This window comes from Sminthopsis crassicaudata, chromosome 2 (assembly GCF_048593235.1).
Source record: "Sminthopsis crassicaudata isolate SCR6 chromosome 2, ASM4859323v1, whole genome shotgun sequence".
In the NCBI taxonomy this organism is placed as follows: domain Eukaryota; kingdom Metazoa; phylum Chordata; class Mammalia; order Dasyuromorphia; family Dasyuridae; genus Sminthopsis; species Sminthopsis crassicaudata.
This window is the reverse complement of record NC_133618.1, coordinates 440,007,479-440,025,059: the sequence shown is the minus strand read 5'-3', so window position 1 is coordinate 440,025,059 and position 17,581 is coordinate 440,007,479. Positions and strand designations below refer to the sequence as shown.

Here is a 17,581-nt window from a genome sequence, read left to right as displayed (position 1 = left end):
ACAGAAGGCAGGAGGTTTTGGGGCCGGACAGAAGGCAGGGAGTTTTGGGGCAGGACAGAAGGCAGGAGGTTTTGGGTCTGGAGCAAGGCAGAAGGCAGGGGGTTTTGGGGCCGGACAGAAGGCAGGGGGTTTTGGGGCCGGAGAGAAGGCAGGGAGTTTTGGGGCCGGACAGAAGGCAGGGGGTTTTGGGTCTGGAGCTAGGCAGAAGGCAGGGGGTTTTGGGTCCAGGGCCGGACAGAAGGCAGGGGGTTTCGGGTGTGGGGCCGGACAGAAAGCAGGGGGTTTTGGGTTTGGGGCCGGACAGAAGGCAGGGGGTTTTGGGTCTGGGGCCGGACAGAAGGCAGGGGGTTTTGGGGCCGGACAGAAGGCAGGGGGTTTTGGGGCCGGACAGAAGGCAGGGGGTTTTGGGTTTGGGGCCGGACAGAAGGCAGGGGGTTTTGGGTTTGGGGCCGGACAGAAGGCAGGGGGTTTTGGGTCTGGGGCCGGACAGAAGGCAGGGGGTTTGGGGCCGGACAGAAGGCAGGGGGTTTTGGGTCTGGGGCCGGACAGAAGGCAGGGGGTTTTGGGTTTGGGGCCGGACAGAAGGCAGGGGGTTTTGGGTCTGGGGCCGGACAGAAGGCAGGGGGTCTGGGGCCGGACAGAAGGCAGGGGGTTTGGGGCCGGACAGAAGGCAGGGGTTTGGGTCTGGGCCGCTGGATCGCAGGTGAGAGGCAGAGGGGACGAGGCGCAGCACTGGTCATGGGGCTTCTGTGGGATTAAGGCGGACCTCCTAACCCGCCTCTCTCAAGCCTCCGCCCCCACCCCCAGCTATGAGCTTCGAGTTATCATCTGGAACACGGAGGACGTGGTCCTGGATGACGTGAACCCCCTCACCGGGGAAATGTCCAGCGACATCTACGTGAGAAGGTGGGCCGGCAGTGCGGGCGGGGGCGGGGAGCCGGGCGGGGAGCGCCCCCGCGGGGAGGCCCTGACTCCGAGGGTGCGTTACCTCCCCCGCTTCCCCACCGCTCGCCTCTCCCAGCTGGGTGAAGGGCTTGGAGTGTGACAAGCAGGAGACGGACGTCCACTTCAACTCGCTGACGGGGGAGGGGAACTTTAACTGGCGCTTCGTGTTCCGCTTTGACTACCTGCCCACGGAGCGGGAGGTGAGCGTCCGCAGGAAGCCCGGGCCCTTCGCGCTGGAGGAGGCCGAGTTCCGACAGCCGGCGGTGCTGGTCCTGCAGCTCTGGGACTACGACCGGATCTCCGCCAACGACTTCCTGGGTATCGGCCTTTGGCCCTTTGTCTCCCCGGAGCCCACAAGCCCGCCCGCCCCGCCAGACCCGGTTCTCTGCCCTGGGCCCCGTAGGTCCTCGCAGAGCGCGCCCTGGCCCGCTCCCGCCAGCCTGGAGCTGCCTGGGCCCTCCGGGTCCTGACCGGCCCGCGCTTTGCCGCCATCCCCAGGGTCCCTGGAGCTGCACCTGCCGAACATGGTGCGCGGCGCCCGGGAGCCGAACCTGTGCACGGTTCGGCAGGCCCGGGACCGGGCCGGCCCCCGCTGCAGTCTCTTCCGCTCTCGGCGCATGCGTGGATGGTGGCCCTTCGTGAAGCTCCGGGAGCTTGAGGACCTGGAGCGGGAGAGGCGCGAGGCCGAGAGCAGGGAGAAGAGGAGGAAGAGGAGGAGGAGGAAGGCCAAGCCGGAGGACGTGGAGTTCACGGACTCGGGCGGGAATGTCTACATCCTGACGGTGCGCGGGGCGGGGGCGGGGCAGGGAGGAGGAGACGGTCCCGGCGGGCGCTCATCCCTCCTTCCCGCCTTGCCCACTTTAGGGAAAGGTGGAGGCCGAGTTTGAGCTGCTGCCTGTGGAGGAAGCTGAGAAGCGCCCTGTGGGAAAGGGGAGGAAGGAGCCCGAGGCCCTGGAGAAGCCCAAGTGAGTTCGGGTGGGCCGGGGCATTTGGGTTCCAAGATCTGCGGGAAACGCTGGAAGGCGGACAGGTGGGGGCCGCCGAGATGACCTCAGGCCTCCGCCAATCCTCCGCTCCCCTCCCCTCCCCACAGCCGCCCGAAGACCTCCTTCAACTGGTTTGTGAACCCACTGAAAACCTTCGTCTTCTTCATCTGGCGCCGGTACTGGCGCGTGCTGGTGCTGCTGCTGCTCCTGGCCCTCCTCACCGTCTTCCTTCTCCTCATCTTCTACACCATCCCTGGTCAGATCAGCGAAGTCATCTTCCGCCCCCTCCACTGATGGCCAGCCGCGTGTGGCTGCCGGCAACCCCCCCAAATTATGCCGCCGAATCCTCAGCAGGACAAAGCTCAAGCAGTTTTGGAATAAAACCTATCATAAGAGAGAGCACTTTAGTTTTTGTGCTGGAGACCTGCAGTAGAACGGAGTTTCCGCAAACAGCCTTAGTCAGTTATCCAATGAGGCATTTGTGGGCTCGGCTTTAGAGAGGAGGATCTCAGAGAACCAAGAGGATCTTCTGAAGCCCCTCCAAAGTCTCAGCGTACCAAGGGAAGCCCGAGGCAGGAATCTTGTAAAGTCGTGTTAGCCATCTTCAGCTAGACTGGGGATTCCTAGGACTGAATGGCAGATTTCTGTTCAGATGTCTTATTTATGGAGAAAGGTCACAGCCAAAGTGGAGATTGGATACCTAAAGAAGTGAGGACATAGGCTCTGGGAACTAATGCTTTTAACCTTGGGCCCAGGAGGGATGCTCCAGACTACACATGTTCAAGAGGTTCCTAAAGTGTGTGTGTTGGGGGAAGAATAGAGCGTGGAAGAGACATGTCTGATATCTCATCCACTCATCCCAGGGAACTAAAGAGAGTTCAGGAGAATATTTTACAGGCAGTTCTTTTTTACATACACAAAAGGAAGTAAAGTAGAAACGAAAATAATTCACAATAGAAAAAAAATTTTAAAAAATCATTTCTATTTTATTTTGAACACAATTTGTTGTCTGATATTTGGGAAGTTAATTTTCAACCAAACAGGTTGAAGATTAAAGATTAAGTCTGTATCTTTAAGGAGACTGTAGACTCAGGAGAGTCAAAAAGTTGTACCATTTTATTTATGGTCATCAATCCCCTTGTTCCTCATTCACTCTGTGCTGGGAATAGACAGCATTGCCTCTCAGGCATATACACAACAGCAGCCTTTGCAATGTCTTTCTTTTGTCCGTTTCATACTTTTCTCTGGGAAAGTTTGATTTTCCAGCTCTGCTGGGAAGTGGACTTTATGCAGGTGAACAGAAATCTTAGAGAAGTCAAGGAAGGGTTGAGGTGACGTTTGCACTGTGACTAAGGCACAGATGGAACCCAACTAGCATTAGAGACAGCAAAAAGTCAGAAATTCTTCCTCTCATCCCGGAGAAGCCATGGGAATTTGCATATTTTCCCCTTCACTTTCCCTTCTTCTCAGCTTCCATCCCAGTCTGAGGCTGAACGCAAGAAGGAAAAGGGGTTTGACTTCGGGGACAGAAACCTGGAGCTTTTTAGTTCCTTGGCTTCCTGTGGGTGCTGCTTTTATCCTGGTGCTTCCCATCCCAAGAAGACCCAGTTAAAGAATTAGGGTGTACATTTCCTGAGGGAAGGCTATCCTCTTGAATCCTCCTAATCCAGGTGTGATCAAAAGCAAAACGATCCTACTCCTTGATAATGCCCCATACTGGTAGCTGGTCAGCTTCTCTTCCAAGCTCAGTGCCTCCATCAGCCTCTAGGAGGAGCGAGGGAGGTGAAATTTGGGAGATCAGCATCTCTGGGAAGAGGTTCACTTTGCTCTTGACTCCTGGCAGGTGATTCCAGTACAGAAAAGAGCTTGGTTAAGTGAGAATATAACAGGAAAGACCAGGAAGAACTGTCCTTTGAGACACAGGGTAGCATGAGAGTTGAAGCAAAGAATTAGGAGGGGGGGGGGGAAGAAGAAAGGGAGGAGTGACCAGGAGACACACTTAGACCTCAATATCATCACAATACACAATTTTATCAACTCTTGGGGGTGGTGTGGGGCTAGGAGGACAGAGGTTTTATATGTTGCAGAATAGCATTCACGAGGGACAGGGCCTGAGGAAGTTGGGAGGAACTGGGAGACAGATGGACCCGAGTAAGACAGGGGTGGGCATGCAGCTCCTGTGACTATGTTGCCTTTCCTAATTCAATTTTCTTCTGGATGGCCCGAGCAGAGTGATAGATCAGAGAATCGATGAGTCCAGCAACTGGGAAAGATCAATCCATGATTAGGCAGCTGTCCAGTCCAAATTATCTTTTTTCCCTCCCACAATTATGAAGACTCCTGGCTAAATTCCAACTCTCCTTCCTCTATTCTTCCCCACTCTTCAAGTCTAAGGGCAAACATTTCAAATCCACTCCATAGCGGGCCAGACTCACCTGTGAACATGCCTCCAATGATGGCGCAGACACCAGTGAGGAAGTGGGTGAAGGATCTAAATGGGGGAGTAACCGGTGTGGTTTGCTAGAAGCCACTTGGAGAGAAGACCAACTATGGCCTATGGCTCCTCCCTGCCTCCTCCTCACCTGTGCTTTTCTGTCAGTTTGACCATCATGGGCGAGAGCTCATACAGCACAAAGACTCCAGGAAGCCCCTGGTCTCCAATCAGCCCATTGGCAACTTTCTCATGTCTTGTCACAGAGAACTGATTTGTCCTCAGCACCTGGTTTTGGGAGGGAGAGGAGCAGTAACAAGGAGTAGAAATGGTAGGGCTATGTTTGCCTCAGCTTGGTGGTCAGTCAGTCAATTAGCTTTTAAGAGCCTACTATGTGCCAAATGCTATGCTAAATTCTGAGGTTGCCAAAGAAAGGAAAAAAAAAAAAATTCCAATCCCTGTTCTCACAGAGCTCACTGTCTAAAAGATGCTTTGTAATAGACAGACAGAGCCCTGGACAGGGGAGGAGGAAGTGGTCAGGTTGTAGAGCTAGCAGCTGGGGACTCTGACTTACCTCCCCATTCACTTTCATGTATACTGTGGGCACTACCTTCACAAAGTACTGGAACATCATGGAAGCTATGAGAACAATGAGAAGTAAACTCAAGAGCAAAGTAGCAACTAAGACAAGCCTTTTGCCTGTATCCATGTAAACATTTTTGGCCACCCTCCCCTTGCCCTAAGGGGAGATCTAGAATGGCACCTCCAGCCCTAGCCCTCCTTGGTACCTTGTGGGGCAGTGATGTTGGTATCATCCAGAGGGTTCACAATTCCTGGATAATCTTCCCCAAAAGACAGACGTCGTATGTAGTGTGTCATATTGATCTGGAAATACGAACATAATATTCTGGTCATACAAAGGAGTGGTCTCAACTCAGAGGACAACCAAAGGCACTACAGAGGGAGTTTATGGTGGCCAGCCTACCCACTATCCCATGCTGACATGATTCACCAGAGCCAGTGGGAAGGACTGATGAAAGCTGATTGGTTTCAGTTATTTCAGTGAACTTGGAGATCTAGCATTCACTAAAATCAGCAACAAGGGTTGGGGGTGAGCCCCTTCTAAGTGAATCAGTTCTTAAGGGTCCTAAAAGCCAAGAACCCTGGTCAGCTGCTGGGGAGGTACTTACCACCTAAGTTTGGTACCTACATTGTCTAGTCCAAAGCTCTGCAGGTCATGAACTAGAAAGAAAAAAATGAGATAAGTAGGCATGGTTGGATCCAACTTAGTATCCTCAGGAGCTTCTTTCTCACTTTCTTCCCCAGGAATATGGCTTTCCCATATTTTCTCGTAGTCACTTTATTCCCTAAATTACTTTCTAGTCTCAATATGTGCCTCCTGAAGTTCCCAGGAAGGGTGACAGATCTGGAGAACATATTGGGGATGGAGAAAAAGTCTCTTCTTTACACCCTACTTCTGTGAGAATGGGAATGTTAGATCTTACTTCCCTAGGATCACTTCAACTGGGGTGAGGGTGCCCTTCTAAAGCAGAAGGCAAAATTTGGAGATATTGCTTTGTGGAGAGTCCTGACGAGAAGTCAAGACCCAACTCAGCCATCAAATAATATGACTGGGGTAAATTACTTCCTATAGCTTCAACTATAAATTAGAATGGACTACAAGGAAAAAAAAATTTCTTAAAGTTTTATCTTATTCTAATACTGTGATTTTCTATAGATCCCTTGCTTAAATCCCATCAGTGAGCTACAGATATGAATTTTCTGCTCTATTAGCTTTACTTTTTATTTAACTGAAATACAGCATAGAACAGAAAAAAAAAAAAAAAAAAAAGTAAAATGGAACAAAGTTACTGAGAAGTCTTTCCCATTCTAACTTCCTCTATGGTAACACAAGCTCACAGGTTTGAATCTTTCATTATTGGATCAAATGACTGATTATGGGATCAAAGGGTGAGAATGGCCCTGAAGATACCTTCCAATTTATTTCTTTACCTTATTTACTATCCAGTCTAGGTTCTTTCATAATTCTTCTAGCCCTAGTCTCTCATGTTGGACAGATCCTTGCCTTAAACATAGGCAACTTTTTCAACTGCTATAGACCTAGCTCCATCTTAACCTTTGTCAAGAAAAGGTAGAGTTACCATCTAATCCCCAACTCTTGACAGCAGGACATGCCAAAGACAAGTTTGCTCTCCCCCCTATGGAAGAGTTTGGCCACTTACTCTCTACAGCATGAACTGCAGCATGGAGGGGAAAAGGGAAAGAAAAAAGAGTGAGAGTCAGTGTTTTATAATGACAGTCCAAGAAATTAGTGTGGCTTGTATGTGTGAGAACATCAGCCATTAAGGATCTGGGATGCTCCATTCTGGGTCCTGAGCTCTACCCTAGTTTCTAGAGTTGGGAAGAGATAGTGATGGACAGTTGAGAAAGGAGTTTGGACATCTTCAACCTTGCTCCAAGACATGTGAAGGGGCAGGACATGGATTAGATATGAGCTTACCCATCTCCCTTCTCTTTCATATCCCAGAATCTTCCCATCTCAGATATATAGGCCACAACCCCAGCTCCTGAGCTGGGAAGGGAGGAGGGGAACTCAATTCACTATACACCCCCTGAATAAGGTAAACTGACTTTATGAGAGCCTCATCCCCATCTCCTCATACTGTTTTGTTTCCTGAAAGACGTCCTAACTCTGAACCCTGTCCTCTTCCCTTTTGGGTGCTGATTAAACAAGGAGGTAGCCATGTCTGTCTCCAGCTTAAGCTCTGGTGATTAGATCTTTGGGAAACAAGACATGGAGAACTTAAACCAAATTCCCTCTTCATAAATTTGTTGGAATACTTGAAGAGACACCTGCAGAGATTAGGGCAGCTAGCTACATGTTAACAACATTAACTGAGAAACTGTCTCCTGTCCCACCCACAGTGCTTTCTGATGTTACAATCTTAAGAATTTTTCCTTGAGAGCAGGAGAGCTGAGGGACAATATCTGAGAAAGATAAAGCAAAAGCAAAGCAGTCAAGCTGTTTATGCTTACAAACTTATGTGTATATATGTAGGGGTAAAGGTGGGAGTGGGATTGTAGCAGGGAGATTAGGATCTTTGGAAGAGTGGGGACAGAGATTTTTCCAATAAATACCTAGCTGTATTTTCTGAAAAAAATCTTCACTTACCATGCACGTGAGACTGTTGGAAACTTTTCCCAGGAGCAAAGTGAAAGTTCCCGGCCACCTAAAAGAAAGATTCATTGGTTCTATTCCTTCAGAACATGACCTTCCTACTTTTTATTATATTTACTGGTGTCTCTACTTAATCCTACAGGCTAGACTATAAGGTCTTTAGGAGCAGAAACTAAACACAATAGGTGATCAGGAAATATCTGTTAAATAGCTTCAGACAAAAGGACTGTCCCCTTTTGAAAGAACCATGTCTAGTCTTCCCATGAATAGGGTACCAAGAAATTATCCACATCTAAGGAAATTTAATCAGACCTCATCGCAGAGCTTTGTCCTCTTTTTTTCTGGTTCTGTGACATGACCAGGTCCTAACCTTGTTGACTTCTAGGAAGCCATAGACCTGGCAGCCTTCATTCTTCTGTTCTTGCATCTTTTGGCTGAAGCCTTCACGTCGACACTGTTCAATGGTGTCTGGGTTCTTGAAAGCCCAACCCCTCCGCCGGTATGCTTCCCGAACATCTTCACATGTGTTACAACATCTAGAAGGGAGAGATAGGGAAGGCAGACCTGGCTCAGGGTAGGGCAGAGAGGGACTGGGCCCATTTCCAGGCTCACACAAATGCAGCAAAGCCCTGGCCCAAGCTCACCCTGTGGGTGACACTCACTTGCTATCCTCAGACTCGGCACCATAGCAGCTCTCACAGCGCTCAGGATCCAAGGAGCTGGGGTCAAATACCTTTTCCTCCTCTTTCCCCAGCTCTGAGGGTAAGCAGAGCCCAAGGCATTAGCCAGGAGTAGAGGCAAGACCAGGTGATAGATTTGATAGACTCAGCTGCCATAAAGCAAGCATTTGATAAGAGTACGGACAAGGCAAGGAATCAATGGCAGGAGCCTTGTAGTAGGTTGGGGAGGCAGCAGGAAGGGTGGCAAATATTCCAAGAGCTTTAGTTCCTACCATAGGAAACCCAGAGAGGCAACAGGTAGTCAGACTCCAAATGACAGAAAAGGGCTGAGAGACCTCGGAGATCAGATCCCTGGGCGGGGGAGCAGCAGGGTAGTGTGGAATCTAGTTCCACTGGTACTAATTAGCTTTGTGACCTTGAGCTCTAGGTCATTTGATTTCTCTAGGCCTATAGGCAAGGGATTAAACCCTGTGGTTCCATGAATAGCCTTTCAGCTCTAGAAACTGACTCTCTGAGTCCTCACCCACTTCAAAGAAAGGATCCTAGTCTGAAAAGGGAGTCCCGGGGTGAGGGCAGGGTGATTGGGCCTATGTGTCCCAGTTACCATGGCGCTCGGCTTCGGTGGTTACAGGGTGGCCGTCCTTGTCCAAACGCTGTTTGTACAAATTGTGTTCCACGTCCAGCTGCTGTTCCCCAGCCACATCCATGGCATCAATACTCAGATCTAGGACCAAGGAGTTTAGATCTTAGATTAGTTCCTATGGCTGGGCCTCCTTGTGAAGAGAATAAGGGCAATGAATAGGGTACCAAGGCTGTACCTCACTTTTCTAAACATGCAAAGAAAACACAACCACATGTCAGCCTAAGAGCCGGAGGGGGAAAGTTCCCAGAATGACTTTTACCAATGGGTTTGGGACGGGATTGGATAAATGGGAGAAGGTGGGGTCAGCCAGCACTTACAGGCGCAGGGCATATGCGGGAAGAAAATATCAATATTGATCTTCAGTTTGTCCCCCCGGGACTTGTCCACATAGAGTTCAGGATGAACCTACAGGTGGGGGGGGCAGCTGCCTCAGGCTGGAGGGACCAGTTCCGGGGCAGCTACCATCAATCCTCTTCTAGCCTCCCATCAACCTCCTCCCCTGTACAAAGAACTCGGTTCCACGTCTCACTCAGATTATTTATAAATCCTTAACAGTGAATCCTTCCCACCCCTTCCCCATCCCTCCCCCACAGAGCTCCCACTGTTTGTCAGGCCACAGAGCTCTCTGGAGGGTCTCCGTCCCAGCACTCTTCCCTGGCTCCAGAGGAGCACAACAGCTCCAGGAGATTCCTCCATTTCTACCCACTGCATTTCTCCCCTTTCTCCCTTGGCTGCTTCTGGGGGAGCCCTCTCCCCAAGCACCCCGCAGACCCAGATAGTGACTCCACTGCACCCATCCTTCACTTCCTGGGATCTCCCCTCTAGCCCCAAAGAGATCCCTGAGGGGCTCGATTCAGCACCCTGAACCCTTCTTCCCCTGGCCCCATGGTCCTCCCGATTCAGCACCCTGAATCCCTTCCTACCTGGCCCCATGGTCCTCCCGATTCAGCACCCTGAATCCCTTCTTCCCCTGGCCCCATGGTCCTCCCGATTCAGCACCCTGAATCCCTTCCTCCCCTGGCCCCATGGTCCTCCCGATTCAGCACCCTGAATCCCTTCTTCCCCTGGCCCCATGGTCCTCCCGATTCAGCACCCTGAATCCCTTCCTCCCCTGGCCCCATGGTCCTCCCATTTCAGCACCCTGAATCCCTTCCTCCCCTGGCCCCAGGGTCCTCCCGATTCAGCACCCTGAATCCCTTCCTACCTGGCCCCATGGTCCTCCCGATTCAGCACCCTGAATCCCTTCTTCCCCTGGCCCCATGGACCTCCCGATTCAGCACCCTGAACCCTTCTTCCCCTGGCCCCATGGTCCTCCCGATTCAGCACCCTGAACCCTTCTTCCCCTGGCCCCATGGACCTCCCGATTCAGCACCCTGAACCCTTCCTCCCCTGGCCCCAGGGTCCCCCCGATTCAGCACCCTGAACCCTTCTTCCCCTGGCCTCATGGTCCTCCCGATTCAGCACCCTGAATCCCTTCCTCCCCTGGCCCCATGGTCCTCCCGATTCAGCACCCTGAATCCCTTCCTCCCCTGGCCCCATGGTCCTCCCGATTCAGCACCCTGAATCCCTTCCTCCCCTGGCCCCAGGGTCCCCCCGATTCAGCACCCTGAACCCTTCTTCCCCTGGCCTCATGGTCCTCCCTATACAGCACTCTGAACCCTTCTTCCCCTGGCCTCATGGTCCTCCCGATTCAGCACCCTGAATCCCTTCCTCCCCTGGCCCCATGGTCCTCCCGATTCAGCACCCTGAATCCCTTCTTCCCCTGGCCCCATGGTCCTCCCTATACAGCACTCTGAACCCCTTCTTCCTCTAGGTCCCCCAGTACAGCTGCCTCCCACAGCGCCGAAGGGGGAGTGTATTTCACTTCACCACGCTCGGCGCTTCCTGATGACGTTTCTTTCCCCCGCCCCCAGAATGCCCCTAGCGGCGGCCCCGGAGACTCACCTCCGCGGTAAGGTAATACTGCAGTTCGGACAGGAAGAGCAGCAGCATTAGGAGACCGCTGATGATAGTCACTACAGGGACCGGGGGTCAGATGTCAGCGAGCCCCTTTCCCTTGGTACTTGTCTCATCTTCCATAACCAACCCAGGCCAGCACGGGGCCTGATGTCGGGGCGAGGACAAGGGGCAAGGGGAAGGGCTCGGGAAAAACACCCCCCCCATTCCCATCCCCCGTCCCGACCCCTGACCTTGTCCCCTTCTCCTACCTGTGGCCCCACCGCATGTCTTGACCCGGAAGTCCTCCAGAGTCTTTGGGTAGGCATCGAACTGCTTCAGCTTACCCAGCGCCTCCATGGGGACCTGCCGGAAAGGGAAAGTCAGGGGACCTGCCCACGGCCGCTCACTTCCGGGAGGGGACCCCGCCCCCTTCTATCTGTGGTTGAGCTTAAACGCATGCGTGGCACTGAGGCTAATGGCTCCGCCCCTCAGCCAAAGATTTCTTCCCCTTTCCCTTCTTCCTGGGTAGTTTTCTGCGCTGGCATAGAAGGTCTGCCCCGGCCTCGGTACATCTGACCCACCCGACCCAGACACATGGCCGCTCAGTCTTGGTTCGAATCTCTTTAGTGTTAGAGAACGCACCGCCTCCCTAAGAGACCTTCCGCTTTTGGAGGGCTCTAATTATGAGAGAGTCTTCCCTGACATCAAGCCTGCACATATTTTTTTGGTCAACTTTCACCTTTGCTCTTGCCTCTGCCCCTTGGGGTCAAACTGAACCAATCTTATCAGTCTTCATTATGACAATCTTTAGATATTTGAAGAAAACTATAAAGTTTAAGAACGACTGACTACCTTACAGTACAAGCAGTAGAGCCTCCCCCAGTGCAATGATTATTGCTACGCTAAAATAGGGCTCCGGTTCTGTTCGGTCCGGGGTAGCTCGCCGTTCGCCCCTCCCCCTCTCCTTTTTCTTGTGCGCAATTAGACTTGGGGAAATTGAATTTAAAAAGGAAAACTTAAACCTTGAGACTCCAACTGCCCTTCACCTACCATTGCAGCACAGTGAAGGACAGAAAAGAACCGCTCCAGTGCTCGCCCCTCTGGTTTCATTAGAGAATCTTTGTCCAGAACAAAGAGACCTAGTTAGGTTATCGAGCCTTCCTCCCGGGTCCCAGTGGCGAGCCCCGAAGTGTTAACGCCAAGGTAACTCTCTCCCTTTGCTTGGTCTCTGAAGTGAGATAACAGCTAACTGCCTTCTCAGCTGGCGCGTCTCTGCGTCTCTGCACCAAGTGCTTTGGAAGCGTATTCCCAGTACTGTCAGCTCCAACGCCACACTAAAATCACAACGTCTTCTCACCTCAGTTTCTCTGGTATTACAATTCATCAGTGCTTCTGAACAACTTTCAGTAATACCGTATGATTTCTTGCCAGATGCACATTGCACACTGTTTATGGAAGGATAAAAAAATCATTTAAATGCCTTTGCCATTTTGATAAATTTTTTTGGTACAAAATGTCTGTACCAACTGAAAATCTGCTACTATGTATAGGATTTTCTAGTATCGGGATCAATGTTACATAAAAATTAATGTTCAACAAACACTGTATTTGCAGATAATCCAAGGAGAAGGGATGCTATTTGGTTTGTTCCAAACCAACAGCAACTAAGAAGTATTATATTTCTATATCTGTAATTCAATTAAATTGTATTTGATTGAAACATTAAAAATCTGACATTTTAAACATAAAAAGAAAGAAAAAAAGAAAAAGAAGGAAAAAAAAGAAAGGAAGAAAGAAAAGAAAAAGAAAGAAAGAAAGAAAAGAAAAAGAAAGAAAGCTATAGCTCCTTATTAAGTCTTCTCATCTCCTGACTAAATACCAGGTTGATTGGTTTAACTTTTTTCTATCAATCTTTAGCAGGGGCTTGATATCTTTCATCACTTTGATATCTCTGGATATTTTCTGCTTGTCATTGTCCTTCATAAATTGTTCCCAGATTCACAAAATAATATCCCACACGTGGTCTGCTGGTACATTGGGGTAATCTACCATTAGATTCTTAGGTGTATGTTTTCCTTAATGTTACCTTAAAACTATATCACATTTTTGGCTCATATGAAGCTATTAGACCATTAATACACTTGTCTTTTTCAGATGAACTGAACAGCTCCCCATTCTTGTGTTTGTGAAGTGGATTTTCTGAATTCAAACATAAAAATTCACATTTACTTTATTAAATGTTAACTTATGCTATTGGCCCACTGAGGTCTTCTCTGATCCTGACTTTGTCATCCTGTATTTAGCCAACCCTACTAATTGTGTCATCTATAAATTTGATAAATATACTCTCTCTGTCTTTAAGTCATCCATAAAAATGTTAAATAGTAAAAAGTGAAAGACAGATCCTTAGGTCAGTTAAATATTTATCTTATTCCAAGCTGACATGCTGTCTCATCTAGCTCACATTTCTGTATTGTGTAGGAGAATATTGGAAGATGTGAATCAGGCCAAGGAAAAATAGGCAAAAGTAGAACAGATTACATGATAACTATGGCATTAGAAAGAAAAAGTTATGTCTAAAGACATCAGAACTTGTTTCAATGTAGTCACCAATCTACACTTAAGAGGTCTGCTGGTAAAACATATCTCCCATTATTCAAAAAGAGGTAGTGAACTGTGGATACAAAATGAAATATATTTAGTCAGACACGGACAATGTTAGCTTGTTTTTGCTTAACTATTTCTTTGCTACAAGGAAGAATTCTATTGAGAAAAGTCATTGGAAAATAATGATGAATTTGTGGTAGTTTGTACTTTTTATTTACATTATTTTAGTTTCTGGATATATTGTTTTCTTGGCTTTGCTTATTCTACTCTGCATCAATTCATATAGATTTTACCATCTTTTTGTATTCAATACTTATATAATTTTTATAGCACAGTACTACATGCATGTTATCAAAAAATTTTAAACTATTTCCCAATAAATCTACTATATTTCTAATTCTTAGCTGTAATAAGGAGTGCAGCTATAAATACTTTGGTGTATATAGGAAACTGTCTTCTTATTGATGACTTCCTTGGGGTATAAGCTCAGTAATGGGGTCTTTTGTTCAAAGGGTCACTTTATATAATTCCAAATTGTTATCCAAAATGATTGTACTATTTCACAGCTCTGTCAGTGATGTATGTTCATATCTTTCATTTCGGTTTTTTTTTTCCCTCTGAGGCTGGGGTTAAGTGACTTGCCCAGGGTCACACAGCTAGGAAGTGTTAAAGTTTCTGAGGTCAAATTTGAACTCAGGTCCTACCTAGCTGCCCCAAGAGAACAATTATTAACAACTATTGTGTTTTACCTCATACTTGCAAGTTGGCAGAAATGACAAAAGTCAGTGTTGGAAGGATTGTGAAATAAAAAATACGGGGGCCAGCTAGGTGGTGCAGTGGATAGAGCACCAGCCCTGAATTCAGGAGGACCTGAGTTCAAATCTGGCTTCAGACACTTAACACTTCCTAGCTGTGTGACCCTGGGCAAGTCACTTAATCCCAGCCTGGGGGGGGGGGGAAGAAAAAAAACACTTGTTCTCTTATTATTAGTAATTTGGGGCATTCTTTCATGTGATTGTAAAAATTTTGCAATTCTTCTGTGAAGTGTATTTTTAAATCCTTTGACCACTTATCTGTTGGGAATGGCTAGCTATTAATTATTTATCTATGTATATATTTGTCTAAATTATAGTTGTATCTTGGAAATAAAAATCTTTTTTTTATTTTGAAAGGGAAAAGTTGAATTTTTTATTATATATTTTTATTTACAAGATATATAAATGGGTAATTTTTCAGCATTGATAATTGCAAAACCTTTTGTTCCAACTTTTCCTCTCCTTTCCCCCACCCCCTTCCCCAAATGGCAGGTTAACCAATACATGTTAAATATGTTAAAGTATAAGTTAAATGCAATATATGTATACATGTCCAAACAGTTATTTTGCTGTACAAAAAAGAATAGGACTTTGAAATAGTGTACTATTAGCTTGTAAAGGAAATAAAAAATGCAGGTGGACAAAAATAGAGTTATTGGGAATTCTATGTAGTGGTTCATAATCACCTCCCAGAGTTCTTTCGTTAGGGGTAGTTGGATCAGTTCATTACTGCTCTAGGAACTGATTTAGTTCATCTCATTGTTGAAGAGGGCCACGTCCATCAGAATTGATCATTATCTAGTATTGTTGTTGAAGTATATAATGATCTTCTGGTCCTGCTCATTTCACTCAGCATCAGTTCATGTAAGTCTCTCCAGGCCTTTCTGAAATCATTCTGCTGGTCATACATTCCATAACATCCATACACCACAATTTATTCAGCCATTTTCCAGTTGAGGGGCATCCACTCAGTTTCCAGTTTCTGGCCACTACAAAGAGGCTGCCACAAACATTCTTGCACATACAGATCCCTTTCCCTTCTTTAAGATCTCTTTGGGATATAAGCCCAGTAGTAACACTGCTGGATCAAAGGGTATGCACAGTTTGATAACTTTTTCAGCATACTTCCAAATCGCTCTCCAGAATAGCTGGATGTATTCACAATTCCACTAACAATATATTAGTGTCCTAGTTTTCCCACATCCCCTCCAACATTCCACATTATCTTTCCCTGTCATTCTAGCCAATCTAACAGGTATTCTCAGAGTTGTCTAATTTGCAGGAAATACAGTTTCTTAAAGGGATCCCAACCTGCTTCATTTTCATTCCCTTTCATTTGGCTTTATTGCATTACATCCTCTTCACTATCTCTTTGATCCCCTTCTCCCTTTAGATGTATGTACTCTTCCATTTTGTAACATATTCCTTCTGAGGTTCAAAAGGAGATCCCAAAATGTTGGGGTTCAAACTATTGTCATGAGGTGTCTCAAAAGAATTTGTAGACTTGAATCCATTGCCAAGTCAAGGAACAAATTTTATTATAATTATAACACCAATTGAAATGGCCTATACCCATTCCTTGAGAATATAAAAATAAATGGACTATTCCTTAAAATAATCAGGAGTATATATTTAAAATCAAGAGTAAACATCATATGTAATGGTGATAAACTGGAACCTTTCCCAGTAAGATCAGGAGTGAAGCAAGGTTGCCCACTATCACCATTACTATTCAATATTGTACTAGAAACGCTAGTCTTGGCAATAAGAGCCGAGAAAGAGATTAAAGGAATTAGAGTAGATAATGAGGAAATCAAACTATCACTCATTGCAGATGATATGATGGTATACTTAGAGAACCCCAAAGATTCTGCTAAAAAGCTATTAGAAATAATTCATAACTTAAGCAAAGTTGAAGGATACAAAATAAATCCACATAAATCCTCAGCATTTTTATACATTACCAACACAATCCAACAGCAAGAGATACAAAGAGAAATTCCATTCAAAATAACTGTTGATAGTATAAAATATTTGGGAATATATCTACCAAAGGAAAGTCAGGAATTATATGAGCAAAATTACAAAACACTTGCCACAAAAATAAAGTCAGATTTAAATAATTGGAAAAATATTAAGTGCTCTTGGATAGGCTGAGCGAATATAATAAAGATGACAATATTCCCTAAGCTAATCTATTTATTTAGTGCTATACTAATCAGACTCCCAAGAAATTATTTTAATGATCTAGAAAAAATAACAAAATTCATATGGAAGAACAAAAGGTTGAAAATTTCAAGGGAATTAATGGAAAAAAACTCAAATGAAGGTGGCCTAGCTGTACCTGATCTAAAACTATATTATAAAGCAGCAGTCACCAAAATCATTTGGTATTGACTAAGAAATAGACTAGTTGATCAGTGGAATAGGTTAGGTTCACAGGGCAAGATAGTGAATAAAAATAGCAACCTAGTGTTTGATAAACCCAAAGATCCCAACTTTTGGGATAAGAATTCATTATTTGACAAAAACTGCTGGGAAAACTGGAAATTAGTATGGCAGAAACTAGGCATGGACCCACACTTAACACCACATACTAAGATAAGATCAAAATGAGTCCATGATTTAGCAAAAAGAACGAGATCATAAATAAATTAGAGGAACATAGGATAGTTTACCTCTCAGACTTATGGAGGAGGAAGGAATTTGCGACCAAAGGAGAACTAGAGATCATTATTGATCACAAAATAGAAAATTTTGATTACATCAAATTAAAAAGCTTTTGTACAAACAAAACTAATGCAAACAAGATTAGAAGGGAAGTAACAAATTGGGAAAACATTTTTACAGTTAAAGGTTCTGATAAAGGCCTCATCTCCAAAATATACAGAGAATTGACTCTAATTTATAAGAAATCAAGCCATTCTCCAATTGATAAATGGTCAAAGGATATGAACAGACAATTTTCAGATGATGAAATTGAAACTATTTTCACTCATATGAGTGTTCCAAATCACTACTGATCAGAGAAATGCAAATTAAGACAACTCTGAGATATCACTACACACCTGTCAGATTGGCTAAGATGACAGGAACAAGTAATGATGAATGTTGGAGGGGCTGTGGGAAAACTGGGACATTGATGCATTGTTGGTGGAGTTGTGAAAGAATCCAACCATTCTGGAGAGCAATCTGGAATTATGCCCAAAAAGTTATCAATCTGTGCATACCCTTTGATCCAGCAGTGCTACTACTGGGTTTATATCCCAAGGAACTACTAAAGAAGGGAAAGGGACCTGTATGTGCCCAAATGTTTGTGGCAGCCTTTTTTGTAGTG

The 17,581-nt window shown here is 46.4% G+C and overlaps 2 protein-coding genes across 3 annotated transcripts in view; one reads left to right on the top strand and one right to left on the bottom strand.

Moving 5' to 3' along the window:
• The window catches only part of LOC141552890 (fer-1-like protein 4), a 33,166-nt gene extending 30,838 nt beyond the window's left edge, over window positions 1-2,328 (top strand). Inside the window, 5 exon segments of the mRNA XM_074284813.1 lie at window positions 808-906; window positions 1,022-1,263; window positions 1,444-1,727; window positions 1,810-1,910; window positions 2,039-2,328. Of these exon segments, the coding sequence (XP_074140914.1) occupies window positions 808-906; window positions 1,022-1,263; window positions 1,444-1,727; window positions 1,810-1,910; window positions 2,039-2,225 (913 nt within the window). The 3' untranslated portion in view covers window positions 2,226-2,328.
• A 568-nt stretch (window positions 2,329-2,896) lies between these two features.
• ERGIC3 (ERGIC and golgi 3) lies at window positions 2,897-12,090 on the bottom strand. 2 transcript variants are annotated; one of them, XM_074292506.1, is made up of 15 exons: window positions 11,873-12,001; window positions 11,092-11,185; window positions 10,829-10,899; window positions 9,202-9,289; window positions 8,846-8,965; window positions 8,224-8,317; window positions 7,932-8,097; window positions 7,556-7,613; window positions 6,606-6,620; window positions 5,573-5,604; window positions 5,151-5,247; window positions 4,937-5,001; window positions 4,514-4,650; window positions 4,367-4,422; window positions 2,897-4,194 (listed from the first exon to the last, which is right to left on the bottom strand). In XM_074292506.1, exons 1-15 carry the CDS (start codon window positions 11,930-11,932, stop codon window positions 4,115-4,117), a joined length of 1,233 nt encoding a protein of 410 aa, XP_074148607.1. In that variant the 5' UTR covers window positions 11,933-12,001; the 3' UTR covers window positions 2,897-4,114. The 2 variants fall into 2 exon arrangements, with proteins under 2 accessions (XP_074148607.1, XP_074148608.1); XM_074292507.1 differs by lacking the exon at window positions 6,606-6,620 and having other exon boundaries at window positions 11,873-12,090.
• Window positions 12,091-17,581: the final 5,491 nt, after the last annotated feature.